General features: G+C 33.9%; 1 protein-coding gene across 4 annotated transcripts in view; it reads right to left on the bottom strand.

Annotated features, from left to right (window-relative positions):
- Window positions 1-4,216: 4,216 nt before the first annotated feature.
- LOC117116946 (dual specificity protein kinase Ttk-like) overlaps window positions 4,217-20,269 on the bottom strand; it is a 25,570-nt gene continuing 9,517 nt past the window's right edge. The window contains exons 6-20 of one of the 4 annotated variants that reach the window (XM_033261081.1): window positions 18,670-18,777; window positions 17,854-18,015; window positions 16,854-17,144; window positions 15,871-16,267; window positions 14,924-15,007; window positions 13,564-13,724; window positions 12,723-12,874; window positions 11,753-11,973; window positions 9,253-9,429; window positions 8,742-8,823; window positions 8,192-8,322; window positions 7,180-7,245; window positions 6,851-7,078; window positions 6,452-6,515; window positions 4,217-6,101 (exon numbers count right to left, since the gene is read on the bottom strand). In XM_033261081.1, the coding sequence (XP_033116972.1) occupies window positions 6,474-6,515; window positions 6,851-7,078; window positions 7,180-7,245; window positions 8,192-8,322; window positions 8,742-8,823; window positions 9,253-9,429; window positions 11,753-11,973; window positions 12,723-12,874; window positions 13,564-13,724; window positions 14,924-15,007; window positions 15,871-16,267; window positions 16,854-17,144; window positions 17,854-18,015; window positions 18,670-18,777 (2,302 nt within the window). In that variant the 3' untranslated portion in view covers window positions 4,217-6,101; window positions 6,452-6,473. Of the gene's footprint in view, window positions 6,102-6,451; window positions 6,516-6,850; window positions 7,079-7,179; window positions 7,246-8,191; window positions 8,323-8,741; window positions 8,824-9,252; window positions 9,430-11,752; window positions 11,974-12,722; window positions 12,875-13,563; window positions 13,725-14,923; window positions 15,008-15,870; window positions 16,268-16,853; window positions 17,145-17,853; window positions 18,018-18,669; window positions 18,778-20,269 lie in introns of all 4 variants that reach the window. The other 3 variants (XM_033261082.1, XM_033261084.1, XM_033261085.1) reach the window with 3 other exon arrangements.

The following is a 20,269-nucleotide window of genomic DNA, read 5'->3' as shown; positions in this document are numbered from 1 at the left end:
GAAACTAGGGGAGGGGGAAGACAATTATCTGAGGGAGAGTTCCCCTGCCCTTCCCCCACCCCTTGCTGGCGCCTCCACTGATTGAAATGTGCTATAGTCTGGGTCAGCCTGAATGATCAGCTGCTCCGTTTCTCGCTTCAACCGTTGTGTGGCCTTCTTATGCTTCTTTCATTCAAGTACAGACACCTGTCGGTGTGCTTTCGTACAGGATAAGGGCAAGGCCGTACAGTGGACCAGTACACCGGGTAACCCCCTACTCGTCTCGAATTGTGTACACTGGGCCTACGGTTTATTGTCCTTATCCGGGAAGACTTGCTCCACCTCGGAGGATAGGCGAGAGTTGAATCAATGCAAAATTAAATAAAACAGGTGATTGATTTGATACATTGAAGTGATGCCGTCAGCCTGCAAATACGATACTAATTGGCCTATTGTAAAATTAAAGTTATATTAAAATTCCACTATGTAAGCTAAGAAACTTCGCTCAACGCTGCGAAATTAGGACTTCGCATATTATGCCCATACAGTGGGCGTTTGTCCCCACCAAGATAATTTCTTTCTCTCACTTCCCCTACCCCCAAATTTCAGACGCTGGCGCCGCCACAGTACAATAAATAATACATCACCTTCATTTATGTTTAGTTAGGCCTACTTTGAAATATTTGTTCACGAAAAAATTTAAACAGACTGGATGTTTTATACCGGTAAGGGACTGAATGAAGACTCTAATCTTGAGTATAATACTTGCTTATGTAAAATACTCATCAAAGAACATTTTGCTCACTGGACCCTTTGTTAAATTCCTACCTAATTTTGAATATCATCAGTGATGGAGCCAGCAGGGGAAGGAAGGGGAACCGGCCCCCCCCCCGGTTGGGGAGAGCTGCCCCCCGCCCCAAGTCGGGAGGAAAAAGCACAATTTGTCGGGAGGAAAAAAATTATATGTATTTTCTTCATATTAGTAGACTATAAAGTCGATTAAATAAGCCTTTGAAACCCCTAAATTGTCAAAATTTTCAGGGGCTTCGCCCCCAGGACCACTTTCGAATCATTTTAATCGAAGCTCGACTACGCCCACTTTCCTATCGTCGGGGAAATCTGACCCCTCGTCAGTGCATCGGCCACCCGTCGGGGACCTCACCGCCCGCCCCTCCGTCGTATTTGTTCAAGAAAATTTAAAAGGTGAATAACTGTTGAAAAAAATATAAACTTTCATCGGACTGACTTAATGAATTATACAGATTAGGTAATCGGGTTTGAAACATTAATCATCTATAATATTATCACTAACATAACCGTATCATTATTAGTAACGTAATAATAATTATTATTAATTATTTAAAATATTTATCATTATATAGGCCGACAGTATATACGTACAGATCTTTGATCAAAATGACTGTTTCAAATAAACATTGGCATTTTTTTTATTTTACGCTTATGCCATTTATATTTCTGTTTGTTTATTGCCTTGCAAATAATTTTATTAAACATGATATAATAATAACAGCATCCGTAAAAAGAAAAAGGAGTAATTCACATCAGCGATTGAAACTAACAAAGGAGACTCTTCCATGCTGTGGAAGAAGTTAAAAGAGGCTCTTCCGAATAAACCGAAATCGGTTCCAAACTCAATCACTTCCAAAAATGGAAAAAGTGTAAAAAATCAAGCCGAAATTGCTGATATATTTAATGAGCATTTCTCCACTATTGGAGGACGTATGGCAAGTAGTGACGACGTCACGCGCGAACTTGAAATGGACAATGCCCATTACACACATTACAATATAATAAGGCAGAGTACATTAGCAATGTACTCTGCCTAATATCACGGAAAATTTTGTTCGAAAACAAATCACATCAATGTCGTTTTGCAAAGCAACTGGTCCGGATGGCGTTAGTGTAAAAATGCTAAAGCTTGTGTCTCCGTACGTTATTAAATCATTAACGCACGTATTGAACCTCTCAATTAAATGTAAACAGTATCCCTCAGATTGGAAACATGCATTATTCACACCGATTCACAAAGGATGAGATAAATGCAATACAAGCAATTATAGGCCCATTTCAATACTTTCAATTATTTCAAAGATTTTAGAAAGATGGGTGCACTCGGCTGTTTATTCATTCCTTAATGAAAATAATCTTATTCCTCGCTGCCAATCGGGGTTTAGACCATTGCATTCAACTGAAACAACATTGCATGACTTAACGAATGAATCTTCATGAAAGGGAGTGTGGTGAAATGAATGGTAGATAAACTTAGGCATATGCATATGTCTACTTCTGTCATTATGTGGTTTACATCTTACCTAAGCAATCGAAGTCAATCTGTTAATATTGGAGAGAAATTATCAAAACCTTTGCCATTAAACTCTGGCGTACCACAAGGGTCGATTTTGGGACCACTGTTATTAATTCCAGTGATCAGTCACCTTGTATCCCTCTAAACTGTAAACTATTTATGTATGCTCAACTCAACGTTAACCTGTTGCTCCTCCAGTGTCCAGGATATTGAAAATAATTTAAATGTCGCACTGGACATAGTTAACGATTGGGCCATTAGAAACAAACTTACAATTAACTCAAACATGACTAAATCCATGCTCGTTGGATCCAAAAAGAAAATAATTTCCAATGTAGACTTCAATGTAACCATTGCCCATACTGTAATTGTTAGAACGAAATCATGTAAGTGTCTTGGTGTCATCATTGACGAAACTTTGAGTTGGACACCACATGTTGAATTCGTCAAGAAAGCTGTTTCATCCAAACTGGTATGTAGAATAGGTAATTGTGTCCCCCAAAGAAGCCTGAACACTCTGTAAGCTTAGTTAGGCCATCTAACTATTGCTGCACTGTATGGGGAGGTCGTATCCCACAATTCCTTACTTAACAAATGTACAAAAAGAGCTGCTACGATAGTTTTAAAATGTAATTTTCTTACCCATCTGCAGATATGTTTGCACAACTCAGTTTGCTTTCGTTTTCCGAAAGGGTTACGTATAAAAAATACTTGTTTATAAATGCATTAACCGATTAACACCTTTATACATGACAAACCTTTTCACACCGTATATGCAAGCTCGTGAAACGAGACAGTCAACTGTCTTTCGCTTTTTCGAAAAGCGAAAGTTATTTCACGAGTTTTAAGGTGACCGGGGCGAATATATGGAATGAATTAGATATTGATTCGAGAACTGCGACTTTCTCTAAACATATTTAAATACAAATTGTACGAGGCACTAATTAAGAAAATATAATCGGTTACGACCATGTACTTTAAATGCAGGGCCCCAATGGAAATCAGTGTTTTAACTGTTTGGGCTACCCTGGGTAAATAAATATAAATAAATAAACAATTGTACAGTAATAATAATAATAATATAGTTTGCTATTTAGAACATCAACACAAATACATGAATTACTAAGTGATGGCGCTGCTCGTGCTTACCTGTTACCTTTAACATGATGATTTCTTCTTCCGAAAGTAAGATTGAGCATCTGCAGTTTGCAGAACCAAGACAACAAAAAATTTTGGAGTTTTTGCGTTGATTAAACAAGTAATACTGTTGATTAAACAAGCAACACTTTTAATCAACCCTCCGATTTCAGAGGTATTGCGTGTTATACGCGAAAGCTCCAAAATCGGAATTTTGAAACTTTTAATCAACCCTTCGATTTTGGAGTTTTTTCCACCCATTTCGGAGGTTTTGCGTATTCCACGCGAAAAATCCAAAATCGGAGTTTTAAAACTTTTAATCAATCTCCAAATTTGAGTTTTTGCGTACTATTAATTCAACAAATTCTCTCTATATATATAGGGCAAAACTTGTAATCAATTTCGAGTTTTTGCATACTCCTCCAAATTTGGAGTCTTTGCGTAATATATTTTAAGCAAGCTCTTTTATAGTTGGAATTCTCAAAATTTACAGCATTCACTTTCAAAAGAAGCCACTCTTTACTTTGCAAAAGTAGTCTCGAAAGGAAGCCCATTCAAAGGTCGCAAAAAAGGCCCAGGCCTTCTATTTGAGGTTTTACAGATCATTTTATCACAGAAAATGTTATAGTGCGGACAGAGGTAGGTAGTATGGGGATCGTCTTATACGCTCGACATACAAAAATCTTTCAAAATCTTCTGAAACTAGGAGGTCGTCTAATACCTGTATCGCATGATATAATTCGAAGAAACAGAAGAAAAAAACAAAGCAGGAAGGTCGTTATATATTCGGCTTTTATTCACATTACAACAATGCATATTATGTACAAAATTATACAGATTACTAACTACTGTCAACATACCTAGTACAGTAGTTAGTGGATACATTTGCGTCACATACGATGCAATCACAAGTTTAAGTCAGACCGGAATGCGCGTGTATACCTTGTTGGCTTGTTATTCTCGTTTGTACAAATGCGTCTATAGTTCCACCATTAGTCATATCGGATGCCCACAAACACTGCCTCGACACAACTCTGTGGTGAATGCAACACTTAGAAAGGGGCGGAAAAAATCGTTTTTATGACAATTCGCTTAGTCTGCTATCAACAATCAACATACGGTGTTATGTTGTCAAGTGCTCAAAGAGGGAAAAGAGAATGTTTTGTCAGCTGATTGTCGTACGTACGTCACAATAAGGGACTGGCCTTATTTGTGTAGATTTGAATGATCTAGACTGTCTTAGGATGGAATTCATACCCACCTCTCACAAAAGAAAGTCAGTGGCGTATCTGGTGGGTGCAATGGGCTCCCAAAATAAGCTTGTGCACCTCCTTTCCCCACCCAACTGGAATTTTTTGAAGCAAAGCAATTATGTTATAGTAGTTAAAAATCACCTAATACCACCTTATTTTGCCACATAGTACCGCCTCACTTTATCATCGAGCTCCCAACTTCACCTTTGCATCCCTCATTTCAATAACCCTAGATACGCCACTGATAAAACTATCTTGGGCTAGTCGGCCTATTAGTTCTTTGCCTACGGTACCAGACAATGGTGTACACAATTAAGTAGCGAATGTTCATGCTAATTAGGAAAGTAGCAAGACCCTTCTTCCCACTGGCCCTTTACTGGCTGATATGCCATTCCGTATTACCCTTTCTAAACATCTCATTAAAGGATGAAATAAAACCTTTCTGAAGGGCGAAACCTGCCTTGGTCATTTAAAAATGTACCTAGAAAATATAGCACAGGAATGTCAAGCTGTCGGGGAGTACACATGCAAAAACCGGTTTGACAAAAACCTATTTCATTGTTTGTTTACTGTATGTAAATATATACAAAGCCATAATAGCCTACAGCTACTACGGCTAATCCATGTAAACGATTAATTATATTAATTATATTATGTTCATTGTCACCAGCATTCACCAATTATTAATCTATGGAATAATGTATATTTATTTATGTTTGTTTATTCTCAAAAAACTATTTTAACTATGGATATTATTTTATTATTATATAACTTGCTTGATGAAATTTTCTAATAATGATGTCTTAACTGCGACAAAAAGAAAGTGCTTGAAATAACATTTCTTACTGAAACCAAAGATAAAATGTATTATTATTATTTACTTATAAAGAAAAGATAATGATACTGTTTTGCAGAAAAAAAACCGGAAAAGTATGTTTCATGATTACTGTATATTATAAAACTTAAGCATTAAAATCTGTATCTGCATAATCAAATTTGAAAAGGGTAAGTGAAAGTAAATATAAAATAGAATGCACAAACAAATTTTTGGTGCAAATGTCAGGACTATCTTATTCTACAACTGAGGTGATACCCAAAACTAAAACGCCATGCAGGTTACCAAAAAACTGTTGTATGCCTATATATAGTCATGATGTGCCTATATATGGTCATGGTGTGATGTCATCATGACCTTATTTAGGCATGTCACATGTTTTCCTGGATAGGGCTTTAGACCTACAACTGAGGACAAAGCTAAAACTAATCTAGACTGCTACTTCCAGAGTGATTAAAAAACACACAAATTACAATATAATTTTTTGTACAATGCCATCACAGACCACCTCAGTAAAAGACCATCACAATGTTGTTGAAGAAGCAACAGCTATCCAACTGCTACTTAGAATCTGTCAAGTTAAACAAAAATGATCATCAGTAATTAATTTCAGGATTAGTAATTTAATAGAGCATCATAAATATTTATCTACACAATATTATACTGAGTTTGTAGGGACCAAATGGGAATTCCAATTGTGAAATTATATTCCTTGGGTAGCCACTCCCTCCTTCATGTTACACATGCCAGTGCTACATCAAAACAGGCATAAGTTAATTAAAAGTTGAATTTTATGCTGAGCCTTCAGGGCAGGGGTGAGTAAGTGAAAGTAAGACATGTTCCTTTTTTGTCATTTTTCAGGGGATGATACATCTTTAACACAAATGTTGTTATTTAAACAATAACAATATATAAACTTACGTAAGTTGCAATCATCAGTCCGTCATTGACTATTAACCATACTTTCTCTCATGCCAAGATTCTCCTTTAAAAAAACACACAAATAAAATCTTCATTAAGTGAATGAAGAATAGTTTCTGAAACATTTTGCTTTATGTGACAATTGTTGATACAAGGACTTCAATTTTGACATCCATGGGTGAAGAACTTTATTCATGTGATCTGTCCCTATCCAGGAGCATAGATTACTAAACTTTAATAATATTAAATGTCGCCCTCTTACAACAGGAGGCAACGTAAGTCATTGTAATAATTTGAAACATCTAGAAATGTATGCTATATTAAAATGATACCATCATCATTATCATAGTTATTACTTCACTTACTATCATATTTTAATTTATTAATATGAACATTAACCTTATCGTTTATTTCATGTCTGTGTTTGAGTCCTGCACTGGATGTCGATGTTCCTGATTTCAAGTTGGTCTGGACTTTCTGAACATCCACCATGTTGACTGATTGGAGAGGCTGTCTAGCAGACATCTTTGCCTGTTTCATTGGAGGTTGAGACAACGGAAAAACGCCAGCTGACATCGAGGGCGCTGTTTCTATTACTGGCAAGGAAGCGGGATGACTACCAGAAATCTTCAAAAGAATAATCAAACATTGGATGGACATTAAATAATAAATTATTACCAAAAGTAATCAAAATAAAGTAGATTTTTTTCAAAATTTGATGAACTTACTGCTTGTTCTAACTCTGCAGGTGTGTCAGAAATGCCACTTTTTTTTGTAAGCTGTTCGATCAAACCCTGTTCAAAAAGAAAAGATAAACTGAATCTTTACAGAGGGTAGTCTTATGTAATGTCATACACAGGTCTACCTCTGACCCCTCTGATTAAAGACCCTCCAATTAAAGACCACTTTATTAACCAATGTCTTATCTTTATTACAGCTGAACTTGCCTAAGTGGAATCCAAAATGCCATTGAAATATTGTTCAACTTAAATAAATTCGACTTACAGGTTGTTAATTGATGGAAAACACAACAATTTGGCATGTAAAATAAGATCGACTTAGAAATTATTCAACTTAGGCACAGTCGACTAATGCAAGTTCAACTGTATTCTAATTAGAGACCAAAGCTGCTAAAGACCATAGTTACCCGGGTTCCAAATGTGGTCTTTAATTGAAGGGAGACCTGTATATGTAAACTGTAATTATTCGTTGGAGCAACGTATCATAGCATAGCGGTCCCACTAATGTAGGTGTAATGGTCTTACATTACACCTACATTACTGGCAGACATCTTGAAAATAATGTACCTAAAATCTGATTACAAAGCATTTTATTCGACTGATTATTACATGAACAACACTGGAAGCAACTAATAGCATGTGTCAGCAACATTCAAGCCATTTAAGCATGTAAATCCTTTGACCAGGGGGAAACACAGCACTTTGTAGCCTGATGGCACTTTGTAAATACCAAATAACAAATGAAACTAAATAACAATTAACACTGAAGTTACTATGCAGACCTTGTGCAAGTGATTACTACCCACAGTCTTGTCTTTGCAGTCTATTCTGATTCTACCCATATTTCAATCAAATTGCATAGAATCACTATGACCGTCCGGCGCATTGATTGCCCCGGCTTTAGTTTCACTTTGAGTGTTGACCACAAGCAATGTTACTGGGTAACACAGCATTAGCCACAAATGTGAACACAGACCAGGACAACATAATAAAGACATACCTTTGCCTTTGATATTGCACTCAAACTTTTTGGCGAATGCACCCGGACTGATGAAAGCTGACTTATCAGAGCCTGCAGTTGACTTGCGCTAAAGTCACACATACCAGAGTTCGTTGAACTTGCCAATTCATCTAAAAAAAAAAAAAAATTCATTGACGTAAATTTGAACGTGTGTATATTTGTATATTTTGTATCTTATAAGCATTTACAGATTTCAAATTTATATTTGAAAGTGCATCATAGTTATTATCATAACTCATCGTTTAGAATCCTGAATCTAGTTAGGAGTGTTTGTTTAGTGAGGAAACATGGTTTTTTAATCATTACATCTTGATTATTATATTATTACAATACATGTTAGTTGACGTTACACATAAAGTTATGTGCATATACCATACATAGGTAGAGCACAAGGAGAGTTAAGTGATCAGCTGACCAGGATATAATCTGGAGGCTGCTACATTCACCATCATCATCTTTATACTGTTATAATCACATATAATCATTATGTAAAGTAGTGAAATTGTACTTGGTTCCTGCAACAGCTTACCTTGTGTCTTGTTCCTTAGGAACGGGTGCTTCAGAAGTGTCTCGATGGACGGACGTTCTTTTGGGTTACGAATCAGACATTTCTAATACAAGCAAATATGTAAATTTAATTACGACAGCCTGTCATATGACGGACGCAGTGTGTGTTCAACAAATACAGAACACCTAAATCACTCAACCCCCTGCATTACGTTGAACAGCAGGATAGGGAGAGACGGATGATTTATTTAATAGCGAGCCATCAAATAATCATTGTTTGACAGTAGCTTTAAAGCTCGGTCAAGATTATCAGTGACCAAAAACGAAAATTTAATTTACTTATATGGTCATGATGTAACCATGGCGCGTGGGCTATTTATTTCCCTGCAATTTCTCCAGATGAAGCCAATGTGGCTGTCTCTTATACACATCTCATGAGTAAAAATTTGAATGAGAATAAAATTTACAAAAGGTTACGTGTTTAGGCACGTCACATGTTTTTGTCAAATAAAATTAGGAAATATGATGCGTACCTGAAGGACATCATAAAGGTCTTTATTGCTAATTGCTGGGAAGTTGATTTCATGACTGGGGTCAATAATAGCATGTAGCTTCATCAAACCATTTGTGATGTGTTGGAATGGAGTCTTGCCATATACCATGTAGTAAAGAATGCAGCCTAATGACCAAACATCACTTTGGCAATTTATCTACAAACAAAAAATAAACAATTCATGAAATTACACAATATTTTGGTTTTTTTTAAATATTTGTTTATGAATTTATAATTCATTTATTTAAAAATCTCCATATGAAAATATGTGTCTCACTCAAATTAAAAGCCCCTCCAATTAAAGACCACTTTTCTGTGGTCCCATATTAACAAATGTCTTTTGTTGTTTAGGCTGCCAAACAATAATCTTCCATATATGTGGCAATGACAAGCCAAACCAGTCGCAAATCGTGTTTCAGAGATAATGACCAAAACATGCTGCAATGTCAAAATTTTTGAAATCGATTTTAAAACAACAATTTTTAACGATTTGGTAATGGTTTCTGCCTGAGAAATTCTCTAAATCGTAAACTTTGAAGGATGATTTCCCAAATATTATTCTTTAAACAGCTGTATGTTTAAACTTCAGCAAATTCATAATGAAATGTTGGATTTGAATTACTCTTTTACCATTTTATAGCTCTCATATTACTGTTTAACCCTTTATTGAAAATTAAAATCTTTGCCAAGTATGAATTTCTTACTTTGTATATTACCTAACTTTATTAGCTTTCAACTAAAATTAAAAATTAAAAAATGTTTTCCTCATCTATCAGAGATACACAATAAACTTTAAAATTGAAACACATTTTGTAATAAGAATACACCAATTCAGCTACTGGTTGTAATTGATTTTCTTTTCCTTTGATGGCAATAAAGATATAAGAATAATAAACACAGATGCAATTCTTGGTGTTTTTTCTTTTTTAAAGAAAATTAAATGTTTTGATTCAATTTTTAGAAAAATTTCCTAAATTTTACAACAGACATTATCATTGAATATATCACACTCAGACGGAGTATGGGGGATTGTAACTTGAAACTATAAGTATAGTGAATTCTACAATTCAAATGAACATAATCTACTTCTTCCTCATTTACCATACGTAATCGGCAGATTTAAAGGCGTCAAATATGTCATCTTCCAATAAGACATACACTGAAGCAATTGAAAGCTATTAACATACTTACACAGACAAAGGAAGCAATGGAAACATTGCATTTACTGCTTAGGTTAGTTAAACCGACAGACAGGACATCTCCAAATACACCGTCTGATGGACTATACTTTACAAGTAATCAATACCATAGTGCCTTGGGTATAAACCTACCCATTACTTTACGTACCAGCCTTATCTTGGGCAAAAGCTCAGGATATGATTTTAATGAGTAGCTTAGCCGACTTCTACAAATACAGTAGAACCCCTATTAAAGAGACACCTTCGCGACTAAAAAAAGTGTCCCCTTAATACCCTATTTAATTTACCTTCGATAAAAACCAAATTATTTTAATCGCTGACATTCTTCCACTTAGCAAAATATTATTTTAACTCTTATTCAAACATCTGTATGTTTTATGGACCTTTCTAACATGTTTTTTCTAGTTGTTAGATAGCCGAATTGTGTTGTTTACATGCATTTCGCGATCATTCACGATGTCAATAAGTTGCTGACCCCAACTGACTAAAAAACTTTTTAAAGCCTCAAATTATTAATTGTTTTTTCTTTTTTTAGGTGGCTTGAGCTTAAGTGTCTCCGGACCTATACAGGCCTCCATTCATTTATCAATAAAAAAACAAAATTTTCTTTTTTCTCTTGTGAAATGTAAATAATTTATTGATGATGATGAATAAAAACAGTAACAGTAACAGTAACACTCTCGTTCGTCATCATGTGTGCTTAATCCGACGACACTTGTGTTGGTAGTTCGTTGTTCTGGTTATGTTTACTACATTAATATAGTGATTATTATACCAGAAATGGAAGAAAAGATCGAACCATTAATAAATAAATACAACAAATTTTGATTTTATTAAGAAAAATATACATTATCACTTCGTAAAATGTGAGCAATCAGACTTTTTTTACGGTAATAAGTGGTCGATGATGACTTCTTCTGGGGAAAAGACCATTTATAAAATTGACTATTCGTAAAATCGAGGTTCATAAAATGGACGTTTTACTGTAATTACATAATAAAGCTCAGCACACACTGTGTCATAGGACACATAGGTCCTTGATTAAGGCACTGTATCTTAATTCTCTGTCTACAATATCCATCATCATCATCACATTAAACTACTGTACTAGCCAGCATGACTCAACAACTGCCACCATTAACATCGCCATCACTGCCGTCGTTATTGTCATCATCATCATCATTACATGTTTCATATTTTACAAGGAAATATATGATAGATACTCCATGTACTTTCAATCTAACACAATATTTAGTACATGCTTTCAAATGAGATATTTACCTTTAATCTTGGTTTTCTTCGACCAGATGAATCCATTGCAGGAGTGGGCGATGTGTCCTGAATGGCCTCAGGGGACATGTAATTAAGGGTGCCAATCTGCTGATCTCTCAACACGCTGGTCTGGTCCACCTGTATGGCATTTGCAATCCCAAAGTCAATCAGCTTCAGTGTAGCCTCCACAAATAGGAAATTTGCTGGCTTCAGATCACTGTGTACAATACCTGTAAGGAAATACACTTTTAATGTCAAATATCTGCAGGCAATTTCTGGCATTTTGTACCCGTCTATGATAGGAAAAAGTAACATATGCCTACCTCATTATTGTTTAATGCTATATAATATGCATAATGATAGGTTACTGCAATTAAATTAAATTCAATTTCTTTTATTGCTTCGAAAACCATCGTGGGCCAATATCTGCTAAAAACAATTTCACAAGTTCACAAAATTCACAAAGATAAACTCAGTGGGATATATAAAAAATTGGAAGAACCACAAAAAAAAATTAAAGGTCACGTTGTTTGACAGTGGAGGAGCAAATCTGACATGGATTAAATGAAAATGAAATATGCGATTTCAGTGAGTACGGAAGAAAAAATAAAGCAAAACGAGAAGTTTGACATGCGATAGGTAGGAATAGAGTAGCAAAGGGATGTAGAACAATGGCGGCAGGATGTAAGTGAAGGGTTCAGGGGGCGAGTTACCATTTGGACAATTTTCCAAAGTTGCAGAGAAGAAAGTACTTGATTCTGTTTTCAAATAAAGGGATATTGAAGAGTGAAGGATAGGTGGAATGTGCAATATTACTGGGGAAGAAGTGGGTACTCAAGCCATCTGCATGTTATGACATGATGACCTGTGTCAAAATTTATTTACTCACCAACATAGAGGAGAATGGATACAATAACATGATTAAAACACTCTCTAAAATCATTTCTAAAATATCAGATTAATGGATTCAGCTACAAACCTTCTTGATGAATAACATGGACAGCTTCCAGCATCTCGTGCCAGTAGAATCTGATCTTGTCCTCCCTGATATTTTTATTTCGGCGTAAGAATGTTGACAAGTCAATACTACCACATTCCATCACCATCACAATAAGTGAATCTGTTATTTGACTACATAAAAAAAAGAAAGAAACGTTAAAATGTACTGATGTTGGAACTTTAAATACAGCCTAAACTGATAACATCACATAAGTTTTCATACATTAGAAAATCATATCTAATATTTTTTCTGCTATAAAATATTATATTAAATGCTTGCAGTACACCACATAGACAGAGTTCTGAAAAGAACATTTGTTTTGTTGAAAATGTCTTGACATTTCGATTAGTTGCTTTAATTGTCACCAGGAGAATAATATTAACATCTGCAGACAGAAAGTCCAAACAGAGAAATACTTATATGATTGGAATATGAGACTTGCTGGTGATTGGTGGAAAAGTAAACAATAGCTGATACTAGGTGTGAAAAAGCTAATACAAATGTCATTACTTTACTATGTAAACCTGCAAACAATATTAAAATATTATCACAAATCATTTATCATGGCTCGGTCCTTCTAGAGCGATGAAATTACCTTATTTATGTTTATTTTTACATAATATATTTTTTTATATTTTTTCCTTCAAATTCATATATATATTTGTTAGAAATTTTAACTGTTTAATGTTTACAATAAAATATAATAAAAAGTGTTTTTATTATAAAATGCTACATTTATTTTGCATCACCCTATTTCAATATTTTAGATATGCTTGAATGCAAAAAGTCATTTAATTAGCAAATATACTACAGTACTTACAAGTCATACAGTTTGATAATCTTTTCTGTTTTCTTCTGAAGTCTTGTCAGTAAAGTGATCTCATTAATATAGCCCTGTTTAGTGAGGTCATCAGCTAGTTCAAGATCAACACGTTTGATGGCCAAAACATTCTTCACGTCAGCACTGTATACTTGATATACCTATCGGCAAAAAATAGCCACTTAGAGGATAGACATAAAATATACAATATAAAGTCTAAAAATAAAGGAATACAAGCCAAACAATAAATATACAACATTACACATTACAAAGAAGGGAAAAAAACTAGGAAGACAAGACAAACGAAAAATACATATTTTGTCTCACAGGACCCCAAATAAAATCATTTATAACTATAAAAATGGAAAGATACAAAATAATATATCACTTTTACATCTATATATCAAACTTAATAAAACCTGTTGTTACATTCATGCGACCACAAATGCCTGCCTTTTTGTTTCAAACATCTCAGAATTTATAGCATAATATAAATATAATTTATGGCATAAATATACAACATTACAAATTACAAAGATCACTTGTCTCATATGACCCCCAAATAAAATGTTTAAGATATCATTCTTAACTATTAAAAAAAAACGAGAAATATAAAAAACAATACATCATGTTCGCATCCTTAAATATCAACCTTAATATAACCTATTATTACTAAAAAATAAAAAATGAATGAATACTCGTATAACATCAATATCTGTCAGAGATCGGCATATGGCCCTTTCAACTATACAACAAAGTTTCCTTCAAGCAAAAGATTAACTATCTGAGCAAGTTACAAATAAAATCTATTATAATTAGAAAGAAAGGTGGATTGTGCCATTTTTCATGTATCAGTTGATGCATAATGTACGACTAGTAACTTTAACAAATTCATTCACATCAAACATGAGAATACACGCTTGAAATTAGCATGCCTTTGACCCAATAAATCAAGGAATGGAGATGAGCCTCTAAATCACTTAGCCATATCTACTCCTAATTAGTCAGCGGGACTGTAAGTCTTTGTCATTGATTTGGTAAAAAAGCCATTTTGTAGTTTTATTTGCACTATGTCAAATGTCAAAAGCTTACACTTATTGTCCATATTTTTATAAGTTGTTAAATTTTCAACATTTCTTATTATTTCTTGATCTTAATGATATATTTGAGACATTTAATTACTCTAAACACAGTTAACAAATTCATTTATGTCCTGACCTTCGGCATCACCAATATGTCATTGGATGTGTAAAACTACAAGTCAGCTTTTTTATTCTGGATCTAGAATTTTAAGGAAAAACATAAGCATTTCCATTCTACAGAAGTAGAAGGAAAAAAATATATAATATACTGTACTTGCCTTCGATGAGCCTCCCTTGCCTATAAGTTTCAGTATTGTGTATTGCTTATTATTCACATAAATCATGTTTTTACTCTGATCCGCCTAAAACACACAAATTTTATACAATTTAGAAAACATAATTTGCAAATAAAATAAAATAAAGTATTCATAGCAAGCAAGGACAATCTAATTGTACCTGTTTTTAAGTGTCATAGATTTTACAAATTAAAGTCATTTACAGAAAATCAATTTCTAGCCCAGCGCTGTCTACATTTCACATAAATTACATTTAAATCTCAAGAAGTCGAATGGAGAACAAGTTCTAATAATATACCTTGTGCTTTTGAATATGTCAAGGTTGTCTTAATAAAGTAAACTAGAGCTAACGCTGTTACTTTTATTACATCAAATTAGAATCTTTCGATGTGATTAGTTTATATAATTCACATTATTATTTCTGCAAGTCATATATTATTATTAAGTTGATCAAAGTGTGAGAAGAACAACTTTGCTATTAAAACAATTGGCTCATTTAGTTGCCAAATGCGAAGTTATCAGGCACAGGAGAGTAACAAATAACACACATACATAAAATTGAGGATACAATTCAACAGAAAATAGGAAACAGCAAAAGGTTATACAAATGACCAGCTTCTTTTCTTGTGAAGGCACTCCATTTCTTAAAAAGCTTTCACAAAAAAAAAATTATACAATATATCAAAGCTATGTTAATTAACTAAAGCTCTTTAATTGATTAGGAAATCGTAATTAGTTGTTTTTTTTTAATGGAGAGGAAATTACTTTTTTAATTCTAACTGTAAATTGAAAGCTAAGAATATACACAGATATACAGAAAATGGAATTTTATTGTTCACATTATATCAGCTTAACACATCACAACATTTACTTTTTAAAATATAATTTTTTGTAAACATAAATTATAGTGTTATTTTAAGTTGACTTACTTGCATTGGAGGTTGAGTGATTTGTGGTTGAGGGGTGCTTTGTACTACAGGAGTAGGAACAACAGCAGGGGCTGGGACTGGAGCTGCAATAACTACTGGAGGAGGGGAAATAACTGGTGCTGGGGTAATGACTGGGGCAAGAGCAGGGGCAACCATAGTTGAGGTTATAGATGAAACTGGGGGTGGACTGATAACTAGAGCAGCGTGGGTAGGAGGAGGAACAGGGTTCAAGTCTGGAGTCATAGCCAGAGCTACAGTGGTACTTTGAGCTTTCCTAGCATCAGAATGATGTGGTAATGATCCGATTCCTGGGGGACTAACATTAGAAACTGGTTCAGAAGGCTTTTGCAACTCGCTTGTCATCCGTGTATGTCCCAGTGACATCTCTGGTACTTGACTGGGAAGCAAAAAAAAAAAAAGAAAGCTTAATATTATCAAGCTATCCTAGAACTAGTCCTATACTGTTAGAATTAGTGTAGGTCAAAGTCTGTCAAACTTAACTGCAAACATTTGATTAGACTTACCTGTATGCCTGTTTTTGACATCTGACCACACATACATAGTGACTTTCCACGACAACTATTAGAGCTGTGTGTCATTATTACAGATGAACTTTTAAGGTGGGTCACTATCAGAGCTTGGGTCACTTACAGAGTACTGGGTTTTTACTTGTAGTTTTACTATTATGTGAGTGAATTAAAACATTCAGGGGTTTAGCTGTAGAAAACTAAGGCTGGGTGACAGACATTTTAAAGGTGGGTGGGTGGGTGATAACATTGGTAAATTTTTATAAGAGTTGATTTTAAGGATGGAAAAATGGGTTAATAAGGGTGGATAAAAGGCCATGAAATTAGCTTTAGACTGGGTTGAAAACTTCAATGCTGGGTGGCCCCACCTATCTCTGCCTACCATAACTACATCCCTGAAAATATGTATTGCAACAAATTCTAATTCTAATTATTAAACTGTATTTGCTAACTTACTGATTATCAGCCACATTCTTGTTAGGGCTTGGAAATAATTTACAAGTAGTTGTCTTTTTCCGCTGATTTGCTGTATTATTCTCTACCTCAGATTTACCCAGCATACTGAATGTCAGAGACGGCAGCGTGTTGTGAAGTGAGGTGTCTGTGACATCGCTACAATCTGAACGCAAGGGCACATCATTCAAGGGAGCAATGCCATGCAAAAAATGCTTGTTTGGATCTTTAACATCCTCTTGAAGATCTGGTAAAACCAACTCTCTCTTAATTCTCATTGGAGCACCTAATGCCCTGAGAACATAAAAAAAAAAAAATTAATTAGTAAATGAATTCAAATTTTCAAAGAAAGGGGACAGATTATAAAATCTAGAATGAAAAAGAAGTCAGAGTATGATGATATTAAAAAATAACAATATATACATTGAAGACAAGAGGTAAAAGAAATACATCAAGATGATCACGGAAAAGGCCTGTCAATGGCAGATTACCCATGCTGAAGCAACCAAAATTTGTATAATGACTGCCATTCTGTTAAAAAAAAATGTTAAAATAATAATAGAGATTTGTGAATTACAGTAATTATATAACTTGTTTGTTGTCTAAATTTAACTAATAATTTCTAACATGAGCTGAAATAATTCAATCTGGCAGTTGACATGCATTCACTAATTGACAAGATGAAGTGAACTTGAAAATCTAAATGTCAGCTTTATTCTCCTCATTAGTTACTTCCAAATTCCTAGATTCCTATTAGTGCTTTGTGGGTGTGGAATTTATGCATAATTTAGGTAACGATTTGTTATTTCCTAAAGATAAGAGTTTAAAGTGCCTTTAATTTGTAGCACACGTAAGTGGAGAGAAGTAAATGAGGTGCGACACTAAATACATTCCACTTAATAATACATTCGACTTTCAATTTCACCATGGAATGATTAACGGCTTTTTAAGAATGAAGTTCACAAATGGAAAAAAAAAGGGAGATTGATGCAGGTTACGCTACCTCATTTTGCGTTTACCCACAGTGCTTGCGCTCGTTAATGGTGGCTTGGATAACGGTGTGATGCGGGTGTGTTTCGTAGCACTCTGTGATAGATGTGTTTGTCTGTTGAGCCACAATGTGTTGTCTGTGTCGTCTGCTCCACTATCACTAGGATTCCTTTGCCTAAAGAAAAAGCAGTGGTTCCTTTAAAAATTCTCACAAGTAATACACAATTTATGTACAGGAAAACAAAATAGAACACTAATCAAAATTCATTTATGGAACAATATAAATGGCACATAAAATGTCAGTGTATACATGTAATCTTATCTCTAGAAACGAATTATAAAGCTCTCTATTGTTAATATTTTACTTAAAACTTAACATTAATATTTTAGACAAAATATATTATAACCAATTATTTATCCTGCTAATGTATACATGTCTTTCTCTTATTTACAAATTTATGTATACTTTACATGTAAATATGGTTATAAATAAAACATTATATACTATTTACTATATTTACAAATTTGTTTTAATCTAAAAGCTTATTTTACATTATATAAATCCAGAAATGTAAGTACTTCAGACGTCAATACATTTCTCAATACATTCTGTAACATAAAAAAAAAAACACAACGTACGAACACAAGATACAATATCAAACAATGCAAGTTTTGTAAGCTCCACCTATTGGAAACGTACGTAAACATGAGGGACAACGTGTGCTTATGGGACAAGCAATATTCCTGGCTTTGTAATGATTGGTCAGTTAAGTTTTTTCAATACTCTGGAAAGGTCAATTTTATGTATCATTTCTTTGTTCTCAATTACCTTTTTTTGAAACTGACAGTGTTATCCACCTGTAAATAACTGACACTGTTGCTGCTTTCTTCACCATGCTCCTGTGTGGCATTCGTTGTTGTTCTTGATGGCTCACTACTGAATATATAAAACCTCAATATCAATGTCATATATTAAAACAGATGCATGCATGCATGCACTGTAGAACTTAAATAGCAGAAGAATGAGCTATTTATGTATTTGCATTAAAATTGATGGAACGTCCGCCCTCCCACAAATTGGAGTGAATAATTGACCATTTGACGGAGTGGATAAACCACAGAAAACAAAAACAAAGTGCCCTTGATATTAAGACATAGCACCACCGCTTGGATGGAGGAAATTGCTCTCACTGACGTTCCACTATATCACAAACTGCTCAATCTTCTTCTATTTATAATCTTTAATGTGACCCACTCTAACAAAAAAGGCTCTTCCCTCAAAAAATGGAATTATTAGTTTATTGTAATCTAAAGGTCAAAAGCTAATAATTGATGTAAAAATTGAGAGTAAGAATGACGAATACATGATGATTTATATTTTCAGTACAACAAGTCTTAAGACGGTCAGTATTTGGGAATTTTAGTTGATTTGAAAATTTCCATTTTAAAGACAAGCATCTGGTTTTGCCAGAGCCATTCACATATATCAACAGGCACAGGACAAAAATGCTTGCCTCCGACCATAAAACTTGAGGGAAGGAAAACAAAATTTCCAGCCCTGTATATAAATATTTTATTTCACTATCGTTTTCAGACGTCCTGTTTTAATCAATACTGTATACTGCTGTTGTTGAATATATATATAAAAATGTCAATATCATATTCTTTTAAAACATGTTTTTATGTAATACTTAGGCACTATAAATATTTTATGTCACTACTGTTGTCAGATAAAATCAATATAAAGTCTGTGAATAAGGTAATAAACTAGAACAATAAACTTCAATATTTCACTTGCTTAGCCTAGTTATTATAGATTTCAATTAAAGATTAGAAACTAGGAAATATTTTTTGTCAGTTATAAGACACGTAAATAATAATAATAATAATAATAACAATAATTTTTCTATATTCCTTGCATACTGTACTGTAAATTAGCTAAGTAATAAATTTAAGGGTTTGTGTAGTAAAACATCTAAACAGTTTCAACTTGTCGGTCAGTGGAATCCAGTAACATAATTAAATGAGAAATTTAATGTAATAATTGAATTATTGAGGAGTGTTTTTTTTGGGGTTTTTTTTTGGGGGGGGGGGGGAATCTAAATTATTGATGTGTAAAATTTTTCAAAAATGAACTGCAATTATTCAAAATGTAATAGAAATAAATTTATATTATAGACAACAATTTCTAACATAACAGAATCCCTTCCTAATTTTAAACAGAAAAAAAAATAATTTCTCATCTGTACAATTACACTAGGCAGCAATACAATGAAGAAGACTATTAAGGTAAACACTTGTATAAATATCAATCCTAACATGTACAGTAGACACTACTCCTTCCTAATATAATTGTACATTATTATCTGTCTCTTATACACATCTAGATGTGTATAAGAGACAGTGTAAGTACTTCAGACGTCAATACA

The sequence above is a fragment of the Anneissia japonica genome, unplaced genomic scaffold, assembly GCF_011630105.1.
Source record: "Anneissia japonica isolate Jap-2015-1 unplaced genomic scaffold, ASM1163010v1 scaffold288174_len123020_cov194, whole genome shotgun sequence".
Taxonomy (NCBI): Eukaryota; Metazoa; Echinodermata; class Crinoidea; order Comatulida; family Comatulidae; genus Anneissia; species Anneissia japonica.
Note: the sequence above shows the minus strand (reverse complement) of the source record. Positions and strands in the feature narration are given on the sequence as shown.